Source organism: Melanotaenia boesemani, chromosome 5, assembly GCF_017639745.1.
Source record: "Melanotaenia boesemani isolate fMelBoe1 chromosome 5, fMelBoe1.pri, whole genome shotgun sequence".
NCBI lineage: Eukaryota > Metazoa > Chordata > Actinopteri > Atheriniformes > Melanotaeniidae > Melanotaenia > Melanotaenia boesemani.
The window spans coordinates 32,420,272-32,437,604 of NC_055686.1; the positions used below are offsets into that span (position 1 = coordinate 32,420,272).

Genomic DNA, 17,333 nt, shown 5'->3' on the forward strand with positions numbered 1-17,333 from the left:
AATAACTCAAGGAGAATTTTACAACTAATTAGGTTAACTAGCAGCAGGTCAGTAACATGACTGGGTATAAAAGGAGCACTTCAGAGAGACAGAGTCTCTGATGGATAGACAGGTTCACCAATTTTAGAAAAAACTGGCTCTAAAAATTGTGGAACATTTTCTAAAATGTTCTACAACCTAAAATTGTAAAGACTTTGACAATCCCACCGTCTACAGTGTATATTAATCAGCTCATATTTTTAACATCTGCTAAGTTGTTTTTGTTCTTCTGGGAATAAAAATATGAATTGATAAGATTTCGAAATCATTACATTCAGTTTTTATTTACATCTAAATTTTTTGGGAAATGGGAGCCTAAACTTTGGCGGGGTGTTGAGATTGCCAGGTAAACTCTTCCACAGAAGTAAAACAAAAAGTTAAAACAAATGTTCTGAAATGTATGCATAAAAGAACAGATTATATCCAAACAAAGTTGTCAGCAGAACAAGAATCTGTTGCCCTGCAGGAATATTACAAGCCAGATTTTGTTCACCTGTCATCATAAATACAGCTGAAGTTGTATAAAGAAATAAAGCATTTAGTTTTAAGCTGTCATCAGGATTATTTGCATTTGGCCTTCAATATAGCGTGCTACAAGAAGTTTATAAAGCCTGTAAAAGAAAGTAAAATGGGCTTTAAGATCTGATTAAATCTGATGTTATCTATGGACACAAACATGCAGAAAGAATGATAACAAAGTCAGAATAGTTCATGAAAACATGTTGTTTTCTCTTATAAATACAGTTGAAAGATGGTCATGTGCTTCATTGTGGAAAATACAATGACATACTGGACTCAAGAGAAAGGATACGCACAGAAACACACACACACAGAGAAGCTTACACTGCTCTTCCACTTCGTGTTTGTTTGTTGCAGAAGTCCATTAACATTCTCATAATCAGCTTAATGATTCACAGACTCGTTTGGAGACTGACGACTTCCTGGAAGAATGGATGGACATTTGCGGTTCGCCAGTCCAGATCAGACGCATGCGTGATTGATTCTGTACAGCTAACTAGCCAGACGAAGCCTCCCTTGTCTCTCTCTCTTTTTTTATTTATTTATTTTTTTTATTTGAGGGGTTGAACCTTTGAGCTCCGTATGTGGCGTTTTGCTACCTGCAGGAGCGACTTGACATTCCAGACCTCCCACTCCCGGCCCCGCTCCGCCCGCTCCTCCCAGCGGTTTAAGTGACTGGGCTCACTTCTGCTTGCCACTTTTTATGGTTGTAAATTGTTCTGCTTTCCGTTTTAACTGGATAGTGTGCCAACTGCCTTTCCCACCGTTTGCGGTCATTTATAAAAAATAAATAAAAAAAACTCCCTTTTGGATTTAAAGAGCGGGCTCGTGAAGCGACAAAGGCTTAAGAGGACAACATGTTGGCTGCTCAGGGGTTTTTGGTGGTTTTAATAGTTTTTAACGACATGATCAGCTGTGAAGCAGGTAAAGACTCTTTATTTTATTCATCACCTGACATCGTGTAGGCAGTTACAATTAATCTGTTCTATTAAGTAAACTCAGTTAATATTGGTTAATTGCGTGTAGTGTGACGTTATATTAAAATGGCTATTTGGCATTTTAAAGCAGGCCAGTGGACTGGCACCCTCCCAGTTTCTGTTGAAGTTGCTTCCTGCTCAGACCTCCAGGTTTTCCCTCGTTTACTAGGAATCAATGGCTCATCTTTGATTGTGACATCCCCATACTTATGCAATTAAACATTTCCACCTCTTCTTTTATTATTATTATTATTATTATTATTATTAGCTCACTCTGTTTACTTACTTACTTACTTATAAATGTTTTTTTTTTTTTTTTTTTTTGCCCTGGATTGAGGCAACCACCCTGGGCTTAATTTAAAGTTCGCATAAGAAAAAAAAACTACAGAAAAATGTTTCTTTGATTTTTTTTATTTATTTTTTTTTATAACAATAGACAATAATATTTTTTAAAACATAGTTGAGATGACAGTCAACAAAACTGAAATTGGTAAAATTTGAAACAGTCACAAAAAAAGCCTGCTTTGGGTTTGTAATACCCAAACCAGATGTTAGAGATGACTCGGGCAGATTTACTGCCACAAATTTTGTAATAAATTAATTATAATTAATTAAATGGTAGTAGAGGCTGTTAAATGTTAAATGTTAAATGTTAAATGATAGTCGTAGATTGTGTTTTACCAGCAGAGGTCTGGAAACACATCAACAATTAAGTTGTTTCATTGAGAAGACATAAGGTAATGGCTTTTTTTTAAGTGATCAAATACCTGGTTTTATATATATGGGTATATATCAATCATCTTATATATATATATATATATATATATATATATATATATATATATATATATATATATATATCATACCCAAACGATGCTGCTAATTTGGTCATTAATTGTGCTATTAAAAATAAAAATAAAAATCAAGTTTGGATAATAACTGAGCTTAATTTCTTTTTTGTAAATGTGGGCAAAGTAAAGTAGATTTTTACAGGAGCATAGCCTAATGAGACTTGAATTAAAGGTCCCATAGTATACGTTTTCTCACCAGTTTCATATGGGTTTCAGAGGTCCAACAACATTGTTTTCAAAGCGTATTACCCCAAAATCTGCCTTGGTCTATAATTTCAGCCATTCCAAATGTGGCTCTAGTGAGCTCTACTGGGAACGGGCTGTTTCTGTGTCTGAACCTTTAATTGTTCATGAGTGGTGCCTGTCCACGCCCCTCTCTGGGAGAGGATCTGGCTTTTGCTGGGGCCCGTTCTGTGATTTTAGAGGGCAGGCTCAGCTAGCTGAGGGGACTGGTCAATAGCAGTATCCACTACTGGGGGCAGTGGTTGTTTCCCTTCGTGAGGTCACAAAGGGAAAGATCTAGGAAGTAGAGCAAGTAAGTGAGAGAGGAGACAGTATTTTCTTTTTTAGGCCTCATACACAGGCTATGACGACACATAGAAAACCTTTAGAAAGTGAATTTTGTATAATATGGGGCCTTTAAATCTGTTGAGGAAAAGAGTTTTATGGGAGATGAAACTTCTTACTTTGCTGCAGTTTTCCTTCCGTAATTAAAGAAAAGACTGAAAGGCTGTTATGGGTTGGAAAACTTGCAGAAAGACTTCACAAGGTAGTTATCAAGCTGTGTTTGTATGTGTTAATTTCTTGTGCAGTATGTAGGGTGAACATGGGGTCATAGGACATAAGTTTGAGGTAACTGGACTCTATTGAGATTTGCAAAATATCATAATCAAATGCAGAGGTGGATCTATGACTTTTACCAGTCATGGACAGCGTTTGGACCACTTTTTCAGAAAAACATAAGAGCTTAGTATGTATCTAGTTTTCATGCAGGCAGTGAAACAAAATGGTTCTGCTGGGTTCTTGCTGCAGTCTTAAAGTGGATTTATACTTGCACGGTGTCTGCGTGCGGTCAGCTACGGTAGCTGATTTAGAATTTTACATTTTTTAAAATTTTCAAATTTAATTTGGAATACCATTTTCAGTGTGAGAGTACTATATAATATTTGATGCTATACCAGATGTTTACCTGAAAATAATACAAGGAAACACTGGCTTTATTCATCCAGAAAATTTTAATTGTGCAATTACATTAAATAGAACTAATATTAGGGACAAAAAAATGTAATAATAAATACCTTAGACATATGAGTTACTGTCCTGCCTTATCCCGCTGTATTTTTTTTTCTAGGATGCTATTTTTAAAGACATTAATTTTTAGACAATTTTGGTGGTATAATAAATTTTTTTTTCACAAATAAAATCAAACAAATTTTAAAATAATTCACCTACAAACCCAGTATTAAAAGATCCAGAAATGAGATCCAGGAATTCTGTACCTTTTGTAACTCATGACCAGATAATGTCATGCACTTGTTCTTTGTGTCCATGTCAAGTTTTTCTGGATTGACATTGGACTTTTTTGTTATAACTTATTTGGTACTACAATAAGTTTAAGAAAGAAAGACATTTTATTTTTCTACGATATGACTGATGTTGGAAAGGACTATATATTCATTCTGAACTTTTTTTATTTTGTATGCTAAATATCATATACATAAATGTAAGTAGTCACGTACGATACCCAATACTCAACACTTTAAGAATGATCTGAAACGATACTTTGAAGCACTTAATGGACTAACAAATCTGAAGGCCATCCAAACTTTAGTCATTTATAATTAACTGAATTCATCTCTATAATATGTGTCACTGTTGTACCCCTGAGCTATGTTTTTGTTATGTTCACTATATTGCAGTGTTTGAATTTTCTTCTGCTTCATATGATTGACCTTATTGTCTTTTGTATTTGATTTTTGTTATGTGTATTTGTCTAACTTAAAATTTAATAAAAATGTAAAAAAAGAAAAAAAAGAGGTGCGCTTTGGGCCTCCTTGGAACTACCCGCGAGTTTAAATCTGCCTTTATGCTGCTTTTCAACTCACCTCTGAGGTCGGAAATCTGATCTGGATGTTATGTTACCATTGCAAGTTGGAAGCTAAGTACGATTTGCTCTTAGTTGTGGTCACTGACCAATCAATACAAGCTGATTAAAACACATTAGACTTAACCAGGCAAACACCAGAAGAAGACCCTTCGCCATTGTTTCTTTGCATGTGTAAATAGAACAGATGAGAATCAAACTATTTTTTTCAACATTTTAAGAAATCTGGAAGGACGAGCATTTCTTGGCATGCTGTCATGGCAGAGGAAACACTGGATTTTATTCCCAGCAACAAAAACACTGCACATTTAGGTGAACAGTCGTTAGTCTGACACTAAATGTATCCATGTTGCCGTCCAGTTTAACATGACACCTAACGTTAGTTCTGGATTATCAAAAGCAGTTTCTGTCAGTTGAATCATAGTTTACTTTAATGCTCCGATGTCTGACTAATAGGAAAAACAGAATCATTTTAAGATCTCCAGATAAAATACTCTTATTAGTAACTGTAGAGCCCTGTCTAACATTGTCAGTCTTGATATTTATGCTGCTGTCTATGTCGACAGATACCAGATAATTAGGACTCGCCCCCTCAGTAATTAACAACTTATTTAATAACAGAGACTGAATAAAACGGTTTGTGTAACAGATTTAATGAAAAACTAATGGACAGAATCAAAGCCCAAATATCACTTTCAAAGTTTTTACTGCTCCTGCTAAATTACAGACTATTATCAGATTATATTCAACAGGGTTTTTGAGCAAAGTTTTTACCACAAAATCATGCAATATGTCTGCTGAAATTAAACTTGAGGCATATCTGAAAATTAGTATAGCATTATTGCTGCTAATAAACATTTTTCTGCAGCTATCATCACTTTGTATGTGAAGGGCAGTCATGTTGGATTCTGAAGTTGGAGATGAGGTTACTCATCTTTCCAAGTGGGGAATCTGATACTGAAAACTTATCTATTTAATTTTTCCAAATGGGAAAATTAAAATTAAATTTGAACTGATTTCCTGGTTCAAATTTAACGTCCCATACTTTCCAGTTTCTCACTGTCCCCTTTTATTAACTTCCAAGCTTGTTTTTCGTTCCTTTTAATGTCTAATTTCTAACTAGATGTACAAATAGCTCCACTATAGCTGTAAAAAGTGTTTAAAGATCTTCATACTGGGCCGAACATGATCACAGGAGAGTTTCCGTGCCTCAGGTTAAGAAGTTTTAATGGGACGGTAAAACTAAATTGGGTTCCTTCTGAGTGAAAACGACTGTATTTATAGCCATTTATAACCCAACAGGAAAGTAGGAAAGAGTTTGCTGATGTATATATATATCATATCGGTGCTGCCAGTAAGACAAGAGGATCCCAAGTTTTAAGTGTTTTTTTGTGGCAAACAAAGACTCTTCAGGGGGGATTAAAGAGAGTTGTGAAGGTTAATAAACTCAGTGATGAGACTAAATTTATCAAAGTATAATTTTGCCTAAGTCAGTGAATAGACAGGTTGTCCTGATCACCCAAATATTAAAGATAGAAATTCAGAAACTATTCCAGTCACCCTACAGTGTAGGTTGAAGCTGAGTTAATGTTAGCTAGCAAGTGAGATGCACTTTGGTTCAACCTGTGTTGATTTGTGTAAATAGAGATGACTGGACCAGTAACAGTCAGCTGTCAGTGAATGTGGATCTGATTAAAACCTTTAATGATTCTGTTAAAAGATCATTAGGTCTGAAAGTTTGTCTGTTATTTTCTCCACAGATCGTCGCCTTCCTGCTCCCACAGGGCTGTCATCCTACTGGCCTGACCAGTTAACTTACAGTGTCAGTTGGAGCCAATCTGAAGATCTGCCAGAGGGTTGCGAAATCATATATAATATATATAACCTGAGTCATGAAGATGGGCAATCAAAGCCATACCTGGTAAGTCTTTCTCAAGTGGAGGATTAATTTAAAACATCAGCTATATTATCGCATCAACCAGTTAGCCACATTTATTTCCTCCCAATGGCCCACCGGACTTCTACAGAGCCAGAAAGGGATCACTGAAGAAAAATTTAAAATATTGGTTTCTTGTGCGCACGAGATCTTTCTTACAAACTCTGGGTATCGGCAGATGTGTCGAATCTACCGATACACATGGAGTTGACCAGATGTTTGTAATTGTTCATGAATGAAGACAACAACCTGATCAGGACTGGTGTGTCACCTGTACCGAAACAGACCACATGACATTTGGAAATAACAGTGCCCATAAGGGGACAAGAAGAGCTACAATATGGGCGAGTCCAAGGTTGAAATACAGCTCAGCCACCTTTTGCCATTTCCCTACACAGCTTACTAAAATACATGGAATGATTGCCTGTGTTAGGGCTAAACGATTAATCATTTTTATATTGAAATCACAATTTAAACATTGTCATTAGCAAATCGCACAGAGTGCAATTAAATTACATGTTACACTGCACCTGATTCAGGCTGAACACCTGCATCATTCACAGTTTTACAGATCCACTCGCTTCAGACGCATTTCCTGTCGTCTTTCTTGTGCGACATTAGGGTCCTCTTTTTGAGAGTTGAAAAAAGCCTCTGGCTGTGATTCTACTCTGTCTGAGCCTCAAATATGTTTACATCAGATTTGCATTCTTTCCCCACACTTGTTTATTATTAACTGGTCTCATAGCCTGTGAGAGGGAGGGGGAGAAACTGGATGAGACAGTGCAGGTTACTGTTCATCCTCATGTTCTTGGTTTTCTCATTGAGAGGGTTCAATACCAGAAATGCCACTGTCTGTCTGTTATTGTCTTACCACACCGGACTAGATGTTTTCTCAACATCTGGAAATGTAAATTTTGTTTTTTTGTCAGTTGTGTAACATTTAATCTTCAGAAAATCAAGAATAAACTATCCACAAAACAGCTTACGCATCTTACACAAAAAGATAGATGTGCACAGGCACAAACAAGTCGCTTCTTAGCCAAGGCTTGTTGCATAAAAGGTAGACCACAAAGATAAAGACACTGACATGTCTGAATGTAGTAAACTGATAAAGTAAAGTCTTATGGCACTAATAAGCAGTCTTTTATTTAAGACAAAGAGAGCATCTGAAATATACCTGAACAGATGATCAGATTCATCCTCACATGTTCTGAGTATTAACAATAAAAACACTGAGCGAGAGACACTGGTGAACAACTGGTTTCTGATTATCAGCAGCTCTGCTTGTTTGAGGCTCTGATCATATGAGCTGCTCCTGGTTGATTCGGCCATTATTAGAATAAACTGGTTGTGCCCGTGTTTGTAGATCGGCTGTAGCCACTCTCATAATTGGACACTTCCGTCAGTGCAATTTTTAATTTACGACAAGCTAATTTGCACAGCTTAGTAAATCCAGGATTAAACTTTCTTTAGGCTAGAAGAGCAATGACATTGTTCTTCGCATCCCACTGTTTGTGACAAAGTAAAACAAGGAAAATCACATGAAGAAGAAACAAGGTTTAAACATAATCATTCTCCTGAGTCAGTTGTAGGTACTCTATGTGAAACTCTGACTTGATTTCATGTGTTTGTTTCTGCAGCAGGTTCATTAAACATGTTTTATGTCTTTCAGCAATGTACAGGTTTGACTTTGGAAGCAAAACATCTAATGCAGCCAAAGTCCTCCAGTCAGTTGAAGCTCAACATTACAACGTTTAGCGAGAAATGCAGTGGTTGGAGTGAAAGTGAACCTTCTAGCATAACCATTTCTACACTAAAGCCATACGGTAAGCAGCGAGAAGCTTTAACATTGATAAAACAACAGCTAAACTCATTGTTTCCATGGTGATGCTGCATTCAGGTGTGCGGCCCTATGTTAAGTAACATTTTTGTTTCTGTACTCTGCAGCCAAGCTGGTGAAGAACTTCAAATGTGTTATTAAACCCGGAGGACTGGACTGTTCCTGGATCCCAGTTGATCCATCTCAGAAACTGACGCTCTCCTACAGGTAAGGAATAACGGGTAAAAAAACCTTTCTGGTTGGTCTTATAAACCACATATTGTGGTGCAACAACAGCTGTCTGTTGCTAGACTTTTTTTTTTCCACATGCTTTTTTATTAAGGTTTTACCAAAAGTAAAGAACATACAAAATAGAAAAACTGCACAACCTTCATAAAATTTTTTTTAAATAATTAACATGGGAACAGTAGTGTATTTAATTTTTTCTAAATATAGAAAAGACATTAGGTCTTTCAGGCAAGAATTAGAGGAAGGTGGTTTTGAGTCTTTCCAACGAAGTAAAATGCATCTGCGAGCTACAAGTGACGCAAAAGCAGTGATATTATTTTCCCTATTAGTGAAATGACCAAAATCTTCAGGAACACTAAAAATTGAGATAGAAGGGTAGGGAATCAGAGGTCGGTTGGGAGCTTTTGATAATGTGTCATTAAAAAGAGGACCAAAATAAACCCAATTTTGGACCAGAGAAGAACATTTGTGTATGATTGGCCGAGGAAATAGAGCACCTATCACACCTATGACTCATGTTGAATAATTTTTTGAGTCCAACTTTAGAGAGATGTGTTCTATGAACAACCTTAAATTGTGTTAGTGTCAGACTAGCACAAGGGGAAGTGGTGTTTATCCTTTCTAAGACTTTCTCCCACCAGTCAGTTTCAAAGGTAATGTTCAATTCATGTTCCCAAATGTCCTTAACTGCGAGGGGAGGTGATATGGATGATATTAATCTCATAACTACAGAAATTAATTTGCGATATGTCGGTAGGAATGGAAAGAATGTCTTGGTGAGCAAGTTAGGTGGTAAATATTGGAAGTTTAAGAAATTTTGGTGCACAAAGTTATGAACTTGAAAATATCTAAATAAATGATATTGTGGGAGATTAAATTTTGTTTTAAGACTGTCAAAAGAGGCAAAAGTCTTGCCAGTAAACAACTGTCTTAAGCAAAATATACCTTTGTCCCTCCATAAAGCAAAAGCTAGGTCAACAGGCGAAGGTAAGAATAGAGGGTTGTCACAATCGGCATCAGCAGTGAAGCGGAGGAGAGTTTAAATTTGGGCCTGAACTGCCTCCAGATTTTTATAGCGTTTTAAAATAACAGGATTAAAAGTGTAATTTGAAGGATAAGAGCTAAGAGGGGCACAAATCAGAGTTGCTAACGATACGCTGTCACATGACCATGATTCCATCTGACACCAACCAGTTTTGGGGTGGTTATACCACATGAAAATTTTGGGGATATTAGCAGCTCAATAATATGCTAGGAATTTGGGGAGTGCAAGACTGCCATTTTGTTTTGATCTTTGCAAAGTAGAGAATTTGGCTCTAGGAGTATTTCCCACCCAAATAAAAGATAAAATATGCTGGTTGAGATCTTTAAAAAAAGATTTGGGAAGGTAGACCGGTAAACACTGGAAAAGAAACAAGAGTCTTGGAACTACATTAAATTTTTATTCTGTTGATTCTTCCTATAAGGGATAAAGGGAGAGCATTCCAGCGCTTGAGGTCAGATTTAATTTGGGTAACCAAATTTAAAATATTGTTTTTATAGATATAAGAAAAGTTATCTGAGATATTAACACCTAAAAAGCAGAAAGAGGGGGGCATCAAATGGAAAGGTAGCATTTGGGCTGGGAGCTGTTTTACAGGTCATTGAGAGGGAAACATTCACTCTTACTGATGTTAACTTATAGCCTGAGAAGGATTCAAATGTTAGTAAATCTGTAAGACCACGTTCATGCAGGCAGTAGGGCGGGAAATGTACAGCAGAAGGTCATCTGCAAACAGCAAGACCTTGTGTTCAATTCAATTTCTGATGATGCCAGTAAAAGCAGGAGAGCTTTTAAGGGCAAGGGACAGCAGTTCAATAGCGAGAGCAAATAATAAAGGTGATTGGGGGCATCCTTGGCGGCAAACCCCGAGTTAGTAAAGATGGCGTTGACCGGGTAGAGTTGGTAATAACGCATGCTGTGGGGTTATTATATAATGGCCGAATCCATTAAATATATCTATGACCAAAGTCAAATTTGTTGAGAACAGAAAATAAATATTCCCACTCCACTCGGTCAAAGGCCTTCTCTGCGTCCATTGAAATAACCATTTCGGGTTCTGTTGTGTTAGGTTTGGAGAGTATTACGTTTAGTAATCTACAATGTTATAAAACCAGTTTGATCATCAGAAAGAATTTTGGGAAGGCAAGGGTCCATGTGGCTTGCAAGAATTTTAGCTAATAATTTAATATCAGAATTGAGCAAACTAATCGGCCTCCAGCTGCTACACTCTTCTAGATTTTTATTGGGTTTGGGAATCAGCGAAATAGAGTTTAAAATGGAGGAAGGGTCCCTTTTTCTAAAGAATCGTTGAACATATCTAGCATCAATGGAATAAGTTGGTCCAAGAATTTCTTTAGAAATTCAATAGAAAAACCGTTAGGTCGGGGCGTCTTACCGATCTGCATTGATTAAAGGTAGTTTAAGACTTCATTTAGAGAGAGTGGAGCCTCAGGTTGACAAGTGGGTGTTTCATCAATTACAGGGAAGACTAATTCATCTAAAAAGTTGTGCATTACGGTTGTGTCAGATGGAACTTCCAATCTGTAAAGAGTTGTGTAAAACTGAGAGAATACCTCATTAGTTTCTTTTTCATCTGAGACCACTATAGAAGGGGTTTTGCGAATCTGGATAATGGATCGGGAAGTGGCTAGGTGTTTCAGTTGCATAGCAAGTAGTTTACTGGACTTGTCTCCATGTTCATAGTGTGTGCTCTTGGTAAATCTTAAGAGAAACTCTGCCTTATTTGTTGAGATTATATCAAATTCTGTTTGGAGCTTGAGCCTTTCAGTTCTAAGATTGATATGTTGATTTGTGTGGTTTGTGGTCAAATCATTTGTTGCACTGAACTGGGAAAAAGGGCTTTTGTCTTCTCTGCCCCTTCCTCATGCAACATGTTGCAAAAGGACTGGAAATTAACAGAACTCCCTTGCAAAAGAGGTTTTCAATGTCAATGGGACTTCCTGGATAAATAAAGGTTAAATAAAAATAAATAAATAAAATAAAATATTAGGGGTTCGTGAGTGCTGACGGTCAATGCGCTGAATAGCCTCAAGCAACTCACATTGTTTTTTTCTCTGCTTACTAATTCTAGCATTATATGAGATAATCACACCTCACAATACTGCTTTCAAAGTCTCCCACAAGAGGGAGGCGGAGGTAATTCAGATCTATTGGTTTAGATAAAAAAATATTTTCTCTGATTCTAAATTTACAGAATGCATCTGAAGATAACAGCTCTGTGTTAAGTCGCCATTGAGAATGCTTTAGTTTAGGAGACAATTCCAGATCCATCAGAATAGGGGCGTGGTCCAAAATTACTATGGTTGAGTATTCACATGATTTCACTGAAGGTACTAGAATTTTGTCTACACAGTAATAATACGTGTGGTGGACTGAGGAATAAAATGAAAACTCCTTGGATAAAGGGTGATGTTTGGCTTTACAATAATGTTTTTAAGTTAAACCAGGACCACAAAAATGAGCAAAATGTTTTAAAAATCACATAAAACATTAAGCTTTTAAAACTGTTTCAAGATTTTACTGAAGTTCCTCGTGTTGACACATTTTAGCATTGAGCTGCAGCTGTATACACACCATGGCGTAAAAAGAGCCCCTGTGAGTGATCTAATGAGTCATCTGCTGAAAATTTCCCATAATATTCCACCCTGGATCATTAGCCAAGATGTCATCGAGTAGCACGTGAGAGAACTACAGAATCTCTGTGTTTGTGAATGAAGAAAAAAACAGCACAGAGGCCACGGATTTGCTTCTGTTGAAGTTTACATGATCGTCTCTGTGGGTTCTCTAGCTCCTCAGTCCAAAAACATGCCTTTTGGGTTAATTCAGTGATTCCCCAATTTTTCTGCAGGTCCCCCCTTTCATCAGTGACACAGTCAAGCCCGCCCATCTCTCTACGTGCAACCCAAACACAATGAAACGTACAAAAAAATGCGCTGTAAAATAGTATTGTTATAGTTTGGTGTCTTTAGTTTATTGGCACCTACTTCAGTCAGTGATGGAGGGAAGTATTAATTCCTCTGCTGCAGAGTGAGGCTTTTAGTCCAGGAAACTCTGCACACTACTTTATGGAGGTAAGTTGAGTCTAATTACAACAGTTGAGTAGGATGAGAATTCTACAAGTGGCTTCATACTGTCAGATGCTAATATTTTGAGACATATGACACGGTGTGATCTCACCATATTACTGGTCAAGCTCAGGACAAGATATGTCTCGTGATATTTTCTGAGGCATATCTAAGGAGTGTGTGTGTGTGTGTGCTTATGTAGTCATTTGTCTCTGTGTTGGTCCTGTGATGGACCGGTGACTTATCCAGGGTGTACCGAACCTCTTTGCCAATGGCAACTGTGATAAGCAACAGCCCCCCACCAGTCCTGAAATGGATTAAGAGAGTGGGATGGATGGATGGATGGATGGATGGATGGATGGATGGATGGATGGATGGATGGATGGATGGATGGATGGATGGATGGATGGATGGACGGACGTACGGGCGGAGGGAGGGAGGAATGGATGGATGGAGAAAGAAAATGAGCATCTTGTCAGTGGCTTGTTTTGTCATTTCAGGAATTGTGGAATAACCCAAAGCAGATACTTACAACAATGTGATAACATGGACAGCAGAGGAGAAAGGTGGACATGTTTTCTGAAACTCTGCGAGGATTTTCAATATACGTATGTGGTTGTGGAAACTGAAGATAAAATGAACACCTTTGAACCTGAACTTGGTTTGTTACTACTTCTAATAGATTTTTTTTGTATCAATAAAAGCTGTAGAAATATATATTAAATGTTAGCTCACTCTCAAATTTAGCTGTCAAATACCAGTAAAATATAGAATTTTTTCATGTTATTTATTCTCTCCAGGATTTGATTTGCCAGAGTTGACCATCAAAGAGAAGGGAGATTATCTCAAACTAACATGGTCTCCTCCAGAGGTTACAAGAAACTGTACATTGACATATAGTGTCTGGTACAAAGAATGCAATGAAAAAAAAGTAAGTAAATGTTTTATTTCCTAAATGTCTGTCCTAAGCTTTAACACACAACACTGTGGCTTTAAGTCCTTCTTATTTCCTCTGAGCAGCACATGACCACAAGGAATGTAGGGCATTTGGACATTCCCTACAATAAATGCTGCAAGTACGAGTTTCAGTACAACGTTACGACCAATAAATTCTGCCCTAAAGTCTCCAGTGACAACAGCCCTGTCAAAACTCACGGTAACTGTCCATCTTCTTATGCTTACTTGTTCTGTCATGATGTGTTTACAGACCAACATGAGATTTAAATAAATTTGCTTCAGCTACTTTATGTTAAATATTTGCTTTTTAAACATGTTAGTTGTATGAAACAGAAGTGATTAAATGATTTACGTTTTACTAAGACATGTATTTCATGGGAAAACTGGCATGTAATCTAATATTTGAACTCATCAGTTCAGGTTGTATACTACCTTTGCCTTCAGTTATTCTGTCATGGCTGGGATTGGCCACCACCGATGCATCACTTCTTCTTTTAATTACACTATTTCTGTGTTTGTGAACTGGAGAGACCAATGAGATAATGAAAGTTTTGATAGAGTTCCTCAGTTTTAAGGGACATCCTTTGTTTTTTATTTCATGAAACATCCCAGTGCTCCCAGTAGGTGACAAGTAACAGTGAAGAGACTGCTGAAATTAAAATGCTAGAAATTATAACAATTTAGTTATGCCAGTTTGTTACTGGGGCATGGTAGGGTGCATTATTGTGGTTTTGTAGTCATAGTAACATAGTTCCACATTTGGAAAGTACTCTGGTTTGTTATGGAACAAGTGCGCCATCTGTTGGGGGTTGAAGTGCAATGAGACTTTTTAATTGGATTCCTGTTTTTTTCTTCTTTGTGTTTATCTATGACCCTGTTTACCAGACTCAACCAGGTGTGGACACTATGCTAATAAGCAAATCCCTTCGTGCTTCATACACTCTAGTTTCTCCCTAATTTAGACCTCTTTGTATCCTGCTACAACTTACTATTGAATTTAATTGGAGGAAATAGGATGACTCAGCAGAATCTATAAATGTAGGAGCAAAGATACCTTGAAGGTTTGGGTTTTCAGAGTCTGACTTGAGCTATAAGTCTGAAATCATTTTTTAAAAGCTGATGAGAATTTGTTTCTTTTTTATCATAGAAGCCGAAGTGTCTTGTACCAGCACAGCCACTGTCATCGCCATCGTCATCCCTGTTATCCTCTTCATCTGCATCATGCTGTCCTTCTACTGCTTCAAGAGGTACATGTTAAGAAGATCTTCATCCAACACCCAGAAAGTTCTACATTAAACTGCTCAAGAGCAATCTGTGTATGAAAGAGGTGTAGGTCAAGGCCTGATCATGTAACGTAGAACACTAATAAACAGTGGAAAAAACACTTTACCGAGATCAAATCAAGTGGTTTGGGTCCTTGTTGTAATAAAAACCACTAAGTGCAGGTAGTGACTAGTGTTTCTCTGAAAAGGTAGAGCATTTTACAAACCCAACATTTTCTGGAAAACTGCTGAAAGTTATTAAATATTCAGTGTCCCACAACTTCACTCTTACCTGATGTGATTGATGGGTCTTGGTGGGTGTTTAACACAGTGCTTTAGTTTATTCTATAACCAGTAATCTAAATAAGTGTACATGAGTACAACTGTTTATTCATATGCTGAAATGTAGTACTGAGGGAACATGCCAGTAAATTTAGACTTCCTCGGGGAAATAGTGATGTGCCCTCACCTCCCCCACAACATTTTTCCAGGAAAGCTTTGGCATCCTGAAAGCACACCTGAACATGATGCAAGTTATTTGCAAGCCTCTGGGTGAAATGATATACTTCAGAGTCTACAAACAAGTCAATCATTTTAACAAAAAGTGTTTTTCATTTCTAAGAAACTTTTTTACCTCAGTGTTTCTCTGTTACTAACATGCTGTTTATTTGCATCTGTTTGTAGGCACAGATCAATAATCTGTCCTGAGATCCCAGAACCATCAGACCTTTTTAAGGAAATGATGAGTGTAAAGTCAGCTAAAAAGGTTCGTTTTAGAAAAGCATCAAAATTTCAAGGCTCTCTTTTCGTGTTCTGTCTCCATAGAAACTTCTTACACTTTTTATTTTTATTTTTCAGCCTGTACAGGTACCGCTGTACACACCTGTGCCTGAACCATGTGAATCCAAAAACATCACTCTTTTACCCAAAAAGAGCCCCTTCAAGGAAAATTTCTGACATGTACCATACATGTTCATAAAAATATCTGCAGTGCAGCTGGACTTGAACTTGAGTCAATCAGGGACTTTTACTAACGTAGCAGTAAGGTGAAAGGATTTATCCCACTTACCCCTTCAGGAAAAAAGCTTCGGGCTTGGCTCCGAATCAGGAATTCGCTGCATGGAATCTGTGCTGTACAGACCGGACTGTAGTCAGGAGAGGACTTCAACCATTAAAAGCTGTCAAAAAAAACAATGATTTCCTTGGGAGAGCAAATGCATGCTGACGAAGTTCTCCATGGACGAGATACGAACATGTCACCCCTAAAATCAGCCGCCTTGCCGTGGACCCAGACATAAAGACGACAATAATAACCAAAAAGAAAGACGAGGGTGGGGTGAATGCTTTGGTTGGATTCTGTAAATGAGCTGTGCTTAAATTGTTCAAAGTAGCAAATGAAATGTGACTGTGATCTCGATAGAACATAACCTATTTTATGATTCCTGTTCATGTGGCTGTGTGCTAAAGTTTCCCTCTGAACAGTGGGATAGGAGTATAAATATTTGTACAAAAGTAAATGTTGATATTGTAACAGAGAATGAAGCTGTTGTCCCGGCTGACCAGGACTGTGTTGGGCTTACACTAGTTTCCTTTAACTTTCTTTGTGTTCCATTCTTTGGATGGAAATCAGGGTTTTCTCACACAAGGTAACGATGGAAAATCTTGGTGGTCTTCACATACGCAACTTCCAAACTCTTTTCAAGGGAACTGTGATTTGTATAAATATCTGAGAAAACATTAAATGAATTACAAGTGTGTGTGTTTGCACTATGTATGTTGCCTTTGTGCAGTCTTATTGTTGCCTTATCACAGATGAAGAGTGTCCAACTGATGTTTCAACACCATCAGTTATGTGCTCTTCCTTCCTCAAAATGAGAGCAGCTCTTCTTCTTCTGCTTTGTGGCACTTACTTCAGCCTTGTTGGTCTGTTTGTGGTTTTTGCTGCTAACCATATAGTAAGACAACAGATGTGTGTGTTGCAAAGGTGTATTTACATGTGTTATTTCTTTGTAGTCGCAGTTTAAAAGGAAATAAAGACCATATTCCAGCTTAAAGATGTTGGTTATTGCCAGTAACAATTATGGACCTCTGATGCATGTTATTTATATATATATATATATATATATATATATATAATGTATGAATGTGTGTGTTTTTGTAACATTAATTTAAGAGAGACTATATGCTATTATTAATCATTAACTTTATAATTTCCCAAAGATATGAACCACTTTTCTCACTTTCCTTATTTAAAATGCTAACCTAAATCTTGAGTTCCCAATTTTATTTCATGTTTTACAAGTTATAAGTTATACATATATAGTTTTGTGTTTTTGTTTTTTTTTAATCTGTGGTAATGTTGAGCTGCAACAGTTTCTTTAATCAAAGAGAGAGGTTTTCAAAGTGGATGTGGGAGTTTAAACATGTTTAGTAAAAACAGGCTCAGTGTCTGTAATGTTTTTGAGCTCACATACACAGTAATACATACCCTG

The 17,333-nt window shown here is 37.1% G+C and overlaps 1 protein-coding gene across 1 annotated transcript; it reads left to right on the forward strand.

The window, feature by feature from the left end:
• Positions 1-1,038: 1,038 nt before the first annotated feature.
• Positions 1,039-16,895, forward strand: LOC121639873 (interleukin-13 receptor subunit alpha-1-like). The gene is made up of 10 exons (XM_041985454.1): positions 1,039-1,482; positions 6,251-6,411; positions 8,099-8,252; positions 8,374-8,473; positions 13,123-13,283; positions 13,423-13,553; positions 13,643-13,778; positions 14,727-14,826; positions 15,526-15,607; positions 15,700-16,895. Exons 1-10 carry the CDS (start codon positions 1,416-1,418, stop codon positions 15,796-15,798), a joined length of 1,191 nt encoding a protein of 396 aa, XP_041841388.1. The 5' UTR covers positions 1,039-1,415; the 3' UTR covers positions 15,799-16,895.
• The last annotated feature ends 438 nt before the right edge of the window (positions 16,896-17,333 follow it).